Raw genomic sequence first — 16,038 nt, forward strand, 5'->3', positions numbered from 1 at the left:
CAACGCCTTGGTTTGGATGTTGGTGAGCAACATATGGCAGCACATGCAACAGGTGAAGCATCCTCGAGCCAAGTGGCCTCTTCAAAGACGACTAGAGTTGAGAGCCAGACAGATGTTGACAGTGCACATGTATCTTCTCACTCTCTATAGGAACCAAGTATTTCCTTGAGGTTGGTCGAGCTTCCGTGAGATGACCATTCTCAAATCAACATGTGGACTTGTCTGCAACATTTCTCTCATTGTACGAAAGTGCACGGGCATACGGATCATGTTCATATATCATTGTTTGCAACCATTGAAGCACGATATGGTTTAAAGAAGGCATTCCATGAAGTCTATTCTCCAATTCATTCTCGATATCATACACATATAATTGGGCAAATTGAGGAGCCACCATGGTTGATATATACGTACGTACGGATCTGATCCGTACCGTACGGCCGTACTGTACGGATCCGTACACGTACGGATCGATCCGTACGTGTGGGTTTTTTAATGCTGAAAATCGCCGAGCGTGTATGAATGGGCGCCCGCCTGGCGGCTGCCTTTGGGTACATACTAGGCCTTTCAAGTTTAATTATTAGACTCCAGAGAGCGTGCGTTACAGAGAGGCGATAGCAGGAAGATTTCGAAAAAGCCCAGGCGACCACAGCGTTGGAAATTTGCCGCCAGGCGTGCGTGTAGGTAAACTGAGCATCTTCCTCTCTCTCTCTTTCTCTCCCTCTTGAGTCTTGAGTCTTATCTCTTTCTCTTGCATATGTGCTGCGCACTTGGCAGGTGCAGACAAAAGTCTCAAGAGCCATCATGCCTAAGCCAACTAACCCGTATTGGCAAGAGCACACCAATGTGATCCGCATTGTCAACACGCCAGGGCAAGCTGGATCTGGCACGCGACGATGGCAATGCAAGTATTGCAACTTTCAGCTCACCAGTACCATTTCTCGCGTCGTTATGCACTTGACAGGCATTGGCACAACCAATAACTGTGCAGGGTGCAAGGCAGTACCAAAGGACATTAGGGATAAGTTGATTGCTGAGAATTTTCCAGCAATGGGTGCAGGGAAAAAGGTGAAAGGTAGTCAACAGACACAGGATGCTCTCCATGATGCACTCTTGGGAGACTTGGGTGGTTCTTCACAGGTTCAGGAGGAGCAGCCCACTGGTAGTAGGAAGAGGGCTCGTACCATGCATGAGCAGCAGGACTATGTGGAGGATGATGGAGAGATGCATGCACCAAGGCAGACTACCTTGCCTTCTCGAGTTGCCTCTCTTTCTTGGGTGAAGGAGCGCCAGAAAGTGGCTGAGATGGAGATTGCTCGCACTCTCATTGAGTGCAACATCTCCTTTCATGTCTTGAGGACTGAGCAGTGGCAGAGGATGGTCAGAGCCATAGCCCAGGTTGGACACACAGAGGATTGGTCGGGGTTGGAATACAATAAGATGCGGACCACTACGCTTGAGGAGCAGAAAGCATTGATAGATAAGGCATTGGTACCAGTGAAGGCAGGTTGGGGGCAGTTTGGGTGCACCATCATTTCAGATGGCTGGAGTGACATTCGTAGGCGACACATCATTAATATTCTTGTGTCGTCTTGCCTTGGCACGTACTTCTTGCGTGCTGTTGATGCAGGAAAGGCTGGAGAGCGGATTACAGGTCAGTTTATCTATGAGCACATCCGGCAGGCTATACTTGAGGTTGGCCCAGAGAATGTGGTGCAGGTTATTACTGACAACGCCTCCAATTGCAAGGCTATGGGTGAGATGATTGAGGCAGAGTTTAAGAACATTGTCTGGACTCCATGTGCAGCTCACTGTCTTGACTTGTTGATGGAGGACATTGGGAAGTTAACATGGGTGTTGCCTATTGTTTCCGATGCCACAAAAATGACTACTTTTTTTCGCAAAAAGCACAAGGCATTGGCTATCTTTAGGAGTCACAGTACACTTGACATGGTGCGGCCCTTGAAGACCAGATTTGCATATATGTATCTTGTGTTGCAGCGACTCTATGCAGTGAGGGATCCACTTCTACAGACAGTAGTGGACCCGAAGTGGAGAGAGATGCATCACGCACAGGAGGAGTCCACTAGATACATACAGCGGCGGGTGCTTGATGAGTCCTTTTGGTCGGAGGTGCAGGCTATGATAGTAGCATTGCAGCCAATTTATGTGTTGCTGCGTGTCACAGACATGGAGGGCTCCACCATGGGCCTAGTCTATCATCTCTTCTCAGAGATGAAGACACACATCAGAGGCTGCAGATCACTGGCGCTTGATCGGTATGTACTTGCTTCTGCAATGATTACTCTCGAGTCTATTAACTATTTAGTACAATACTATAATGTATAATAGTAAATACTATAATCAAAATTCAGCCTGTTAACTAATGTTGCGTCAATGCTTTTACAGTCGGGAAGAGATCTTGGCTATTGTAGACAAGAGATGGACATTTATGAGTCGGCCCATTCATGCGATGGCTGCATTGCTTCATCCTTTCTACAAGAAGCCAACTCTTTTTAATGACAGGAGTCTACTACAGGGCAAGGATGCGTACATTGGCTTGATTTGCGAGGAGGATGAGCAGTTGGACATTGATGCAGAGCTCGCAAGCTATGAAAATAATTTAGGGTCATCCTTTACTAGAGCTGTGGCGTTGAGGCCGGAGGCAACGAAGTTCTCTCTTACATGGTGGCAGAGTTATGGAAGACAAGGTCTTCCAAAGCTCACTCGTATCGCTTTACGTGTCCTCTCACAGGTAAAGTTTTCTATCTTTACATTTTTCATACATGTGTTTTGGACCTGGGACCATGGTTCATTGTCCAATCATCAATGTCTATTGTCTATGACCATGTCCAATGTCCATTGTAATTTGTCACCATTGACACGTCACAATGCACATGTGACATGTGGGATTGCTCTGCTGGTGGATGCGAGCGCAATTGGAGCGCTTATTCGCTAATTCACACGAAGATCCGTAATCGACTCAGCACTGCACAGCTAGAGAGATTGGTCTACTGCCGAGCAAATATGAAGCTTGTGCGAGATTACCACGCTTTGGGGACACCCAAGCAGGTTAGAAAGTTGAAACTTTGGGCTAGCGTTTATACATATTACAAGCGAATATTTGTAATTACTAATTACTACTTTCTACGCTGTTAATAATGTGAACACTGAATTGCATTTTGTTTTTTAACAGACAGATCCATCGAAATTGAAGTTGGTCTCGGAGGGGAGTGCAGAGGAGACTGAGCAGCAGCAGCAGCAGCTTGTGAGAAACGATCAGGAGGAGATTATTCGCATGCTGCACAGAGAGCTGGAGAGTGTGGATCGACGTGTGACGAGGTCACGTGCGCGAGTTCTCAGTCTCCCGTTAGTCGGGCGAGATGCAGGTCCAGAAGTTTCACGACGAGAGACCATTCGGCGAGGAAAGCTTCCTGTCCGTACTCCTCGGAGACGGGCAAATGAGGCTGTTCCTCTCATTCAGCCTACGGAGGATGATGATCTAGGACAGCAGAGTATGATGGCAGAGCCAGAGTATGATGAAGAAGGCAACGTCCTGACAGATGGGGACTTGCTCTCTTCAGGAGTGTCATCATCCTCATCCGATGAGGAGTTTTGAGATTCAAAGAGTAGAGTCTCGAGAGTCGAGTCGAGACTCTTTGTTATTGCTTAGTGTTTTTTACTTTTGAGTCTTGACTCTTGACATCAGACATTTATGATTTGTTATTTGTATGCTCTAGTATGAGCCTTTTAGGTTGACATCAGACATTTGTTATTTGTATGCTCTAGTATGAGCCTTTCTATGTCTATTTTGTCTTGACAGCCATTGTGTCAAGTATATGATGTGTGTTTTGAAATTAGTACATACTACATGCAAATTGGTTTATTTTGATTCTTGAATGTTTCAAACTTTTATGTACCTTAAATGTAGAAAGGTGTTGAATGTCCTATTGTTTGCCAATGGTACGTATTTTTACGTACATAAAAAATTTTACTGTACGGAACACCGTACAGTACGTACATATACACAACGTACAGTACGTACACATCAACCTTGGGAGCCACACCTCGTGTTTCATCAGGTATTACAGCACCAACACGATGATAGGTAGAATCATGGATTCAAATCGGCAAATTGAGGAGCCACACCTCGTGTTTCATCAGGTATTACAGAACCAACACGATGATATGGTAGAATCATGGGTGAGGGCCCTATTTCAAAGAGGATGCCTTTAAAGTTTACCTAGTGTGGAAGTGCCTGCAAAGGGTTCCTTGCAAAGACCAAGCATTACAGCAGGCTTGCAAAAGCAAGCCATGAAGGAGGAGGCAACAAGGGAGGTCACGCGCTTGTTTATACGGTGTGCTATCTCTTTCAATGTGGCTCGCACCATACAATGGAAGAAGACCATGCGGGCCGTTAGCCGCATTGGCTGTGAGTGGGAGGGTCCCTCGGCTGAGACAATCCGCACACGAGAATTAAAGAAGGAGAAACTCAACGTAGAAGGCCAGCTTGAGTTTTTGAAAGAAACATGGAAGAAATATGGCTGCACTATCTTATGTGATGGATGGTCAGATGTACGCAAGAGGAATGTGTATAATGTGCTTATCTCCTCTTGCAAAGGCACCATGTTTTACAAGGCCATTGATGCATCGGCTGCGGGTCTCACCATTACAGGTCTCTTTATTTGGACACACATCAAGAAGGTGATTGAGGAGATTGGCCCACAAAATGTTGTGCAGGTTATTATGGACAATGGAAGCAATTGTGTCTCCATGGGGAGTATGTTGGAGGATGCATTCCCAACAATTGTGTGGACCCCTTGTGCCTCCCATATTCTTGATTTATTGATTGAGGATTTGGGGAGAATTTTTTGGGTCAGCGAAATCTTTGCCACCGTGAGGAGCATTGTCAAATTTGTGACACAAAGACCAAAGGCTTTGAGCATGTACAGGGCTAATAGTACCTTGGAGCTTCTCAAGCCATCCACTACGAGGTTTGCATACATGTTCGTAGTGCTTGAGCGGCTTCTTCGTGTGCGGCCAAATCTGATTCGCACTATTAGTTGTGATGCATGGATCTAGTCGGGTAAGAGTATGACCCCAAAGTTTGTGGATTTTAGACGCAAGATCCTCAATGAAGCATGGTGGGAAGAGGCAGAGGCATTAGTGAAGACCTTAAATCTCATCTACGTGGTCTTGCGCATTACGGACATGGAGGGGAGTACACTAGGCCTCATTTATGAGTACATGGATAGGATCGGGAAGGCACTAGACAACAATGCCTACCTATCTGTAGAGAGGTACGTACTTCTTCGTTCATGACTCATGGCTCATGAGCCTTTGCCAAATTGCCTTTTTGTCTTGGCTCTTTTCTAACTTTAAAGTCTTTCTTTGGTTTTGTTTGTTACTTGTAGAATCGCGGAGATCAAGGAGATTTGGCAAAACCGTTGGGTTTGGTTTCATAGACCAATCCATGCCGTGGCTCATGTGTTGCATCCTCTATGGCGTAGCGAGGATCAGCTTGAGTGTGAGGAGCTAAACGATGGCTTCCAAACCTATGTGGAGAAATGGTGCGGTGGCAATTTGGAGATGTTGCGATGCTTAGAGGATGATCTCCTTGCTTTCCGCAACAACACTGGCTACTTCACAAGACCCACTGCAAAACTTCGAGAAACGCAACTTCAGCCGGTCTCATGGTGGGAGAAATATGGATATGGTGTGTCTACGTTGGTGAGTAAGAAGCCCCTCCGCTTAAGCTTTAATGGCGACACCTTATTTGTATAATGTACTAATCCTAAATCTGCTCTTTGAACAGAGACGTCTTGCCATTTGAGTCCTCTCACAAGATTGTAGCTCTGGATCTTGTGAGAGGAATTGGAGCACATGGGTGCTCTACCATAGGAAGAGGAGGAACAAGTTGACTACAGCCCAACTTGAGCGTCTTGTTTTCTGCAATTGTAACTTGAAGCTTCTTGAGCGGGCAGCTATGGGTCCTGAGCCAATGCAAGTGAATGTCGACAAGATTGACATTGAGAAGGTGCGGGATATTCCCACAATTCTACAAGAGGACCGAGATCTTTACTCTTTGCTTTACGAGGAGGCCACAACACCAGTTCACGACACACGTGGTGGTCGTCGTAGGAGAGGGAGGCCGGCTGCAGCTAGTACTAGTGCTGCTACTAGAGAGGAGGCTACTGGAGAGGACTCATCTTCTTGCAGTGACGACACACGCGAGAGCCATGAGGACTCTCAGGAGGATTCAGACTCCTCGGGTGCTTCAGATGAGGCTCAACAGTGATCACTGATTCACTGATGTTCCATGTTTTTTGTTTAGTTTTTCTTATCCTTAGGGATCCCGGATTATGGACAGCCGGCATGTCGGTTATTTTGTAGTTTTTGAACCATTTAATTTTGAAAATTGGCAGTGCCACAGTGGGCACCTCTGACTCCCAAGTTTGATGATCATTGCTGATATGTATGATGTATTATGATCACAATTTGCTCGCTATGTATGCTTCAGCCTTCAGCCTTCAGTTTTTTATGGTTCACATGAATTTGCCGCGACATCATACATGTCCATTATCTACATTCTGTTAAGTGTTATGATTCTAATGCCCATTTGAGTCTTTGATGTGTCTTTTTTGAGGTCTCTATGCATGTTTTTTGCATCTCTTAACATGCACATGTCTAAAAGGTGAATTTGGGCATGTTCGTGGATTCATCTAGGTATATAATTCAGCCGTATTAGCAGACATGCAGATTTCACATTGTGAATTTTTCGTCCGAGTTGCGACCAATTGATATTGTGCTTATTCTTTCTATCTTTGGCGGTGCATTTGCTCTATCAACTACTTATTTGTTGTACTAATTCTTTCTATTTGCTACTTTCCTTAGTGATAGGCTTCATTATGGCTGAGTTTACCCTGCATCTCCGGAGGTTTGACAGAAACTCAATACGAAGGGCTTTGTGTGAATATATATGCTCTTATGCGTGTGCGTGTGTGTGTGGAGTGCGTGTGTGAGAGCATATCTTGATACAGAGTTCTACACCCACTATTGGACATTGATGACGTTAGTGGGGATGTCGTAGTATCTAGTCCATACTATGCATAATGGAGTTGATAGTTATATAGTCTTGTGGGTTGACTACCATGAGTATATAACATGCACGTTCCTAAAAGGTGAAATTGGACATGTTTCTGGATTTATCTAGGTATATAAAATGATGTCGAGGATTTTCGTAGTCCTCATTGGCATAGTAGTTAAGGGATTGTTTGAAACGGGTTTCCTAAAAGTTTCAAACGCGTTTCAAATGGGTTTCGTAAAATCAACCCAAAGTTTCCTACCTACAGGTTTTTGCATGTACAAAGTTTCAAATATACACTGTATGAAATATGTAAAAGTAATACGAAATGCATAGGATATGAAACCGGCCTTCAGAAATCTAACGGCGGTGAAACAAACACTCGCACACAAAACACTTCATCACCCATGGGAGCCTAGAAAAGTAAAACAAACAGGGGAGCTAGAGTGCTCCTGCAAATAGCACAAGGACACCGATTGGCCCCAAAACGCACTGGCGTCCCTTGCGGTATTTCTTTACTTGATCAAAATTTGAGTACAAAGTACAACTTGTCGAATCCTCTACCAATAGGATCCCTCGAAGCTTTTCACCCAGGACTTCAAAAAAAAAAAAAACTCTCGTTATCACAGCAAAGCATTCCATAGAGAAGGCACACTACGACACCTCCCTGCTTGAAAAGGTCTTCTCCATCTCTATCATGGATCCCACAACCCTTTCCCAAACAGCAATAGGGCTGCACCAAATCACATGTCCTTCCTATAGTGACAGCTTGCATGTAACATCGAGAAAACTAGAACCTATTCACATGAATCCAGAGACATGTTTTCCATCCAAAACCAAAGACCTGTATCTGATAAACCATAGACCTGTATCCATAAACCATAGGCCTGTTTCCTCAATACCAAAGTCCTGTTTCCTCTCGAAAACCAATGTCTTGTTTCCATGACAGATAAACCCACATATGCACCATCCAATCACGGTGCCAAATACCCAGGGTTGTTTTTCATAGCACCAGGTGAGAGAAAAATAGAGAACCTGTAAGCAAATCTCTGAGCACATATAAGTTTGACATGAAGAGAAATCACACCATCTCCCCCATGAACATTGTCCCATGCATCTGTAGCTTGTTCTCCTGTTCAAAGTCTCTCGTACATCCATGGCACACAAAAGAGAAACACACCGGGCCCTTGTAATGAAAGAGAGAGGGGTTATACAGTGGTTGGCGGCCTCTGTCCAGCAGCGCCTCCCCCCCCCCTGTTTCGCTTGAAATCTGCCCGATTGGCTTCCTGTTGGTGCTGGCTGTAGCCCAGCCGCCTGGTGCCCCTTTTCTGGCTGCAGCCCATAGGCGCAGCCGCCTGCCTGACTTTACCACATGTACGCAGCAGCCGCCTGCAGTGCTGTACGCAGCAGCGCCCTGAAGCCATGTAAGCATCAGCGCCTGTAGCCATATGTGCACAGCAGCGCTCACCACCTGTAGACCATGCGCAGCAGGGACAGCCGCCTGTAGCCCAAGCGTTGCAGTACCTAGCACTCGCTGTAGACCACATGGCAACCACCTCTGCCCAATGATGACCGCCACCTGGCGATCTGCTCTCTTCAGCTTGCCACCCTTTGCTTTATAAAGATACGATGCGCTTTTCTCAAAAAACGCCAAAAACAGATGGCAAAAACGCATGCCATAAATAATAATACTTTTAAATCATCAAAGGTTTAAAAACCTTATAAATTTTAAAGTCTCTTTTGTCCCCTTTCACACTTGGGCTGGCCACACACATATGGGTTTTCCTTTTCATATCCAACTGATGCTTGTTCACACTTGTCCATCCTGTGCCGATGCCGGTGTCCGTGCCCACGTGCTTGTTGTCCAGAGGGAAAAACACAGGGTTGTAACAGGATACGTTGAAACATCAATTTGAAGTCTACAGTCTTTGAATCACAAATATCAAAAACCATATAATTATCCATCATCAATGTCAAATGATCATGATTCATAGACCATGGTCCAGTGTCCATGATCCATGATCCAACCATCCATCATTCCATGCCACAAAAAAAAAAACATACATGATACTACATAAAAAACTTTATCAAAAGAGTCGCACAGATTTCGACGTTAGATTTGGGCAAAAAAAAAAGTCAAAAAATTTGCTTGAAAAAAACGCCTTTCCTGTAAGGAAACGTTTGCAAGTTTCCTTCCTTGTAGGAAACGCGTTTCCTAGCTACTATGCTCATTGGTAAGTGTGTTTTCATATTTCTTGATGACATACTTATATTCTCAGCCCATTACGAAGTAGCATGAGAAAGATGTGAAGAAAGTCTTGCAACTTTTGCGAGATAATGGTCTCTACATAAACGCCAAAAAGTCTATCTTCAGCATTACAGAGATTCAATACTTGGACTATATCATCGGTTCCGTTGGGATTCAATTGGACCCCTCAAAGATTCAAGAGATCTTGGATTCGGACATCCCTCAGACCGCCCAAGAGATCTGCTCTTTCGTAGGTCTTTAGCAAGCATACTTTACACATGTTCACCAGTTTTCCAACCTTGGAGCATCTCTCACTGACTTGCTCAAGGGGGTGAAAACTCGTAGACAAAAAGTCACAGTCATAGGCAAGGTGCTTGATGCATTCTGTGCACTCTAGAAAGCAGTCTCAGAAGCGCCTGTTTTGAAGTTAGCACCTAGGCGTGAACCTTTGGAGGTCATTACTGATGCCAGTAATGTAGCCATCAGTGTAGTTCTTCAACAGGACAATAGATCCGTGGCCTACTACAATAGAAAGTTGGATGTCGTCGAAAAGAATTATTCGGTTTATGATAAAGAGCTTTTGGGTGTGATCACATCGCTCAAACATTGGAAGCCTTTTCTTTATGGACAGGTTTTCACAGTTAAAACAGACCACCAAGCGCTTAAGTGGCTTTAGACTATGCCAAGTGCCAATTGGAATGATCGGCAAGCCAGATGGAGTCAAATTTCCAACAATTTGGATGAATGATTGAGTACATCCCTGGTAAGCATAATCCAATCACAAATGCTCTTAGTCGAAAGGCCAACGTCTAGACCATGCAAGAGTCTACAATTCTTGAAATCACTGGGAAAGACTTAGATAGCATGAAAGATCAGTATGTCGATTCCCCTGAGTTTGGTACTTAATACAATTTAGCCCTCACTTTTGAGCCTGGCCATTACTCAGTGCAGAACGGTTGGTTGTTCTACAAGAACCGTCTGTGTAATTCGGGAAAAGCGAGCAGCTCTTCTCCATGATGCCCATGACTCCTTAGTTGGAGGACATAGAGGTATCAACAGTACCCTTAAGAAATTGGAACGGGTTCTTTTATCGGCCAAAAATGAGGCGTGATGTTTATTCACATATTTAAGCGTGTAAGATTTGTCAAAAAGTAAGTTTCTACATACGAAAAAGATGGGTTTACTTCAACCTTTGCCTTTTCTTGACGGACCTTTTATCCACATTTCTATGGACTTTGTAGGGCCTCTACCAACATCCACCGGATCTTGTAACACTTAGTGTTTTACCAGTGTGGATCGCTTTAGTAAGTTCTGTATGCTCATCCCATGTAAGCATACGGCCATAGCTGAGGACGTAGCCCGCCTTTTTCTCAAGCATTGGTACCCCATTTGTGGTTTGCCTAGCACCATTACATCAGACATGGATTCCAAGTTCACCTCGCATTTTTGGAGGGCATTATGCGAGAACTTTGGGACCAAGTTATGGTTGTCTAGTGCATTCCATCCATAGACAGACGACCAGACATAAATCGATAACCAGTTGGCCTTTGATGTTCTCAAGTCATACTGTCATGACCAGCAGTCCAAATGGGAACATTATCTTCCATTGGTCCAAGCCATTTTGAACGATACTCATTCATCCAGTGTCGAACGTACTCTGTATGAGGCAACCTTTGGTCATCGTTTCTCTTCTCTTTTGACGAGAATGGTGTCTCTATCTATTGAGGCTAACAAAATGACGGAAGAATTTTTCGAAATCATTGAGTCAGTTAAAGACCGTTTGACCAAAGCCGAGGAAGCTTATAGCACACATGCAAATAAGTCTAGACCAGATGTCCACTTCAAGGAAGGGGATTGGGTCTATTTGCACATCATGAAACAGGGTTTGAAACAAGTGGGTAAACATTGTCCCAAGCTTTCTTTCGATAGTTTTGGATCCTTTCCTATAGTTAAAAAGTTAAGTGATGTCTCCATGAAATTGAAGTTGCCTAACAGTTGCATGATGCATGATGTTTTCCATGTTTCTTGGCTAAAACCATATGTTGGACCGGAAGTGTTTGATGTTTCAGATGAACAACAGCTAGACGTGGTAGACGAATCAGAGATCATTGAGCTTGAGTAGATCCTTCTTCATCATTGGAAGCATGGTTTTGGTCGACGACTCTGTCAGTTCTATACGAAGTTCGGAGATCGAGGTACCCACGAAGCAGTTTGGCTAGACGAAGAGTTCTTTCAAGAGTACCCCTAGTTATTGGTGGACTACTCGGAAGCCATGAACATGTCGCCAAGCTAAGCAGGAGGGAATGTCACATGCACTCTGCACTGTAGTGCATGGTGATAAGATGGCTCATCATCAGTGCTCCATTGTACAACAGTAGAACCCTTTAGGATTTGATAATTGTCGTACGCCGTGGTCCCATTGTAATCCTCAATCCAGGATATGTTAGGCATGAGCTACGTAGGTGATTCCTCAGCCTTAGAGAGTCAGCCAATTAGTCAGTCAAGTCCCTTAACCCACTTGGAGAGAATCATTCATGCATATAGAGCTAGTAGAAGCCTTAGGGTTTGCATCGGATCATGGTTGCATATTGCATATCATTCATCTCATTTGCACATAGACCACAACAGAAGCCTTGGAATATCATCTAATATTTTTACCATATTTTACAACATTTATTCTGGCATTTTTACCATTTATTTTAAGCATTATCCATTTATGCAAGTCGTGTAGCAGTTGGCCAGTTTCACAACCAGCCGACCAGCACACAAGGGCATATAAATAGCATAGCCTTGCATCATTCATTCCATCTCATCATCTTTGGAGTCGAGTGTTCCAGTCCTTCAGCACAAGGAGCATCAACGCTTGAGCATTCAGCCATACATCATTAAATTGCAGCATCATCAGCATTCAGCTAGAAGAAGCACTACAGAACTTTGTGTTTTCAGGATACAAACAGTTTTCAGCACTCATACACCTCATCCCAAATAGTGAATTCTGACATGAAGAATGCACTCTTCTTGCCATTTGCGTAAAGCTTGTGCTTTCTTAATTCTTGGAAAACAATAGTGAAATGCTTTTTATGCTCTTTCTCATCATTAGAATGTTCTAAGATATCATCAAAGAAAGTACCTGTGAATTTTCGATGGGCTCTGAAGATTCTATCCATCATCCTGTTAAATGTGGTAGGGGCGTTAGTGAGACCAAAGGGTTAACACAAGAAATTCGTATAGCCCAAAGATAGTCCTTAACATTGTTTTGTGCACATCCTTTGGAGCTAGCCTTATTTGATGATAGCCACTCTTCAAGTCTATCTTGTTGAACACTTTGGATCGATCCAACTTGTCTAGGATATCATCAATCCTAGGATTGGGAAACTTATTTGATGATAGCCAGTCTTCAAGTCTATCCTGCTGAACACTTTGGATCCATCCAACTTGTCTAGGATATTATCATCAATCCTAGGTATGAGAAATTTGTTCTTTATAGTAATCTTGTTGAGGGCTCTATAATCCATGCACATGCGCCAAGACCTATCCTTCTTCTCGGCTGTGAATATTGGAGAGAAAAAGGATGAAGAACGAGGCCTAATCAAACCCTTTTCTAATCACTCATTTACTTGCTTCATAATCTCCTCCTATTGGGCTAGGCTTAGGCGGTATGGTGGTCGGTTTGGAGGCGAACTCCTAGGAATGAGGTCGATCTGATGATCTTCTAGCCTCTCTGGTGGTAGTTCATCTGGTAAAGAATTTGCAAAATAATCTTCATACCTCTTTAGGAAATCAATCCTCTCTCTATACAAACTAGAGAGGGACTCTTTAGGCTTTGACTCTTTATTTTTAGAGTCTTTTATAAAAAAGCAAGTACGAGGAAACATATGATTTCATTGCTTTGCAAACTTGAACATGGGATATCATGGGAATAGAGTTTCCTTCAAGTCCCACATCAAAAGATACATTCTTACTCTCTAAAGGGAACCTAAACTTGCTTCGGTCCCATTCAATGACTAGATCAACTCTCCTATGCCAAGGCATACCAAGTACAACATCACTGTTACGACCCTGTGTTTTTCCCTCTGGACAACAAGTAGGTGGGCACGGGATGGACAGTGTGAACATGCATCAGTTTGGATGTGAAAAGGAAACTCATATGTGTGGCCAGCCCAAGTGTGAAAGGGCTGGCCAAAGGGATTTTAAAGTTTATAAGGTTTAATAACCTTCGAAGGCTTCAAACATTATTTTTTTTGGAAGTTTGCGTTGTTGCTTTTGGTGTTTTTGAAAAGCGAATCGCCTCTTTATAAAGCAAAGGGTGGCGGAGCTGAAGGAGAGGCAGATCGCTGTGTCAAGTCGTCGAGTGGCTTGAGGCGCTTCTCTCGGTTTGTGGTCGTGACTATGGTGGGTCAGGGTCGTGTGGTCGTCATGTTGTTTACGCGGGCGCAAGGTAGGATCAAAACGTACGGTACGGATCCAATCCGTACCGTACATCCGCACCGTACGGATCGATCCGTACGTTTTTTTTTCTCCTACGATAAACGCTTCGCCTGTGATTTTTTTTGGGTTTCGCTTGCGATAGCGTCTGGACTCTGGAGGCCGTACGGCGTACACCTTCCGGTAAGCGCCATCTGCCATGCTCTCACTCCTCTACAGTCGCACTCTCTCTCTCTTTGCTACTGTCGCCGCCGCCTTCCCTTTGCTTCGCCTCCTTCGCGACTCCTTCCCCTGTTCGCATTTTCTCTGTTCGCCCCACTTTCCCCACCCACCCTTGCTCAGGCCCCCAAGGCAGCAACATAACTCTCTCTCTCTCTCTCTCTCTCTCTCTCTCTCTCTCTCTCTCTCTGTCTCAGAGCCTTAGCCCACCATCTGTGGACTGTGTACTGAGCTCTCAGCCTCATACTAGCACGGCATGGGAGACGTCCAGTCAGAGTACTCACCATGGAGGACATTGAGGATATCCGCCATCGACCGATGAGAGACATCTTTGGATAGTGATGTGTATGATGCTTACCTTTGTTGCTGGAGTTTTCCTCATAGGGGACGGGGACGGGGACGGGGACGGGGGACGGGGACGGGGACGGGGACGGGGACGGCTAAAGGTAGGGAACGGGGACGGGGGGTGGGGACGGCACTCAAAATTGTTAATTTTAGAGGAGTAAAGAATCAAGATTAATCAATCAATAACAACAAGCTTTCTAACTCCAAAAGTTATGAATCATGATACACATTACATTTAAAATTAAATTACGCTACGAGGTGCAAGAGTCAAGAGTCAAGACTTGCAAAGTCGGAAAAGAAAGACTTTAAAGTTGATAACATTAAATAGATATACTCAAAAGATGTTGGGGCCTAGGCGATACAAAATATAAGTCACTCGCGGGCCTAGGCGATACAAAATATAAGTCACTCGCTCTCATACTCTGCGCTCCCAATAAGAGAGGTGCTAGCCTCATGATCATGAGTGCGTGAAGTGTGGATGGGGTTTGTGTCATCCGATGAAGGCTCATGATGAGAACCATCTGTCCCACTCTCCTGTGCAATAGTTGTAGCTGCCTCCTCCTGTTCCATCTCCCACTGTGTAAAAGTATCGGCATTGCATCTTGCACTCTTGCCAAGCATGCGCAAGTTTGCGCTAATGAAGACAAGATCATTAGCTCTTTCCACCCCAAGCCGATTTCTTTTCTTTGATGAAATGTGGCTGTAGGAGGACCATAATTGCTCTAGGCAAGAAGAGCTAACGGACTGGCTCAAGATCCGGATCGCCAACTGTTGTAGCTCTGGTCCATCTTGCGGCATTGAGAAGGCGGCTTGTGTGAAGCCACGAGTAGTGCCACGAGGAGGACGTGGTAGAGGGGTAGATGAAGATGCACCACCACCCGATGTAGAACCTGATGTTTGGGTTGGAGTGACATAAGTGTTGGGATCCACTCCACGCACCCTTTGGCTTGCATTCAAAGCTTGATGGGCGGCAAGCTTTGCAAGAAGCTCCTTTCTTATCTCCGGTGTGACCCGCTCACAAAATTTCACCTCATGACCGGGCTCATGCAACAAATGGGCCCTCACCCTATTGGCCCCACCCACACGCTTATATGGGCAAAGCTTGCATGTCCATGGACGTGCACCCCCCGCATGAGTAGGAGGCTCGAAGTTGACCTCATCCCACCATGACCACCCATCCGTTCTACTCCTACCGCCCGCACGAGAAGAGGATGCCATGAATAGTTAGTAACTTAGTAGTAGTCTAGTAGAAGAGGGTGGAGAGAGCTTAGAGGGTAGAGTAGGAGAAGAGGTAGAGGGAAGATTGAAGTAGTCTAGTAGAAGAGGGTGGAGAGAGCTTAGAGGGTAGAGTAGGAGAAGAGGTAGAGGGAAGATTGAAGTAGTCTAGTAGGAGAGGGTGGAGAGGAAGGTGGTGGAGTAGGAGAGGGAGATAGTGGAGAGGAAAGCTTGAGTAGGAGAGGGAGATGGTGGAGAGCCTAGAGGTACATCATCATTCATGGAAGGCTTGAGCAATGAGTAGAAGAGGAGTAGCATAAGCCCATTATATAGCATATGGCAGCTCTCTCTCTCTCTCTCTCTCTCTCTCTCTCTCTCTCAAACGGCCAGCCTCAAACGGCCAGCCGCCAACGGCTAGTAGCCGTTGCCCGAAAAAAAAACGGCTACTTTTCTGTAGCCGTTGCGCCGTTGCAGGCGTCCCCCGTCCCCGGCTGACAACGTC

The 16,038-nt window shown here is 45.0% G+C and overlaps 2 protein-coding genes across 3 annotated transcripts in view; both read left to right on the forward strand.

The window, feature by feature from the left end:
• Positions 1–16,038, forward strand: part of LOC147608576 (tRNA (guanine(26)-N(2))-dimethyltransferase 2-like) — a 135,052-nt gene that overhangs the window by 14,415 nt on the left and 104,599 nt on the right. The gene's annotated exons all lie outside the window — the stretch shown is intronic.
• On the forward strand, positions 400–3,817 carry LOC147608577 (uncharacterized). Its single transcript, XM_086789501.1, has 4 exons — positions 400–2,279; positions 2,410–2,754; positions 2,910–3,072; positions 3,197–3,817. Exons 1-4 carry the CDS (start codon positions 805–807, stop codon positions 3,617–3,619), a joined length of 2,406 nt encoding a protein of 801 aa, XP_086645627.1. The 5' UTR covers positions 400–804; the 3' UTR covers positions 3,620–3,817.

Source organism: Cibotium barometz, chromosome 53 (assembly GCF_041138505.1).
Source record: "Cibotium barometz isolate CiBa-2024 chromosome 53, ASM4113850v1, whole genome shotgun sequence".
Lineage (NCBI taxonomy): Eukaryota > Viridiplantae > Streptophyta > Polypodiopsida > Cyatheales > Cibotiaceae > Cibotium > Cibotium barometz.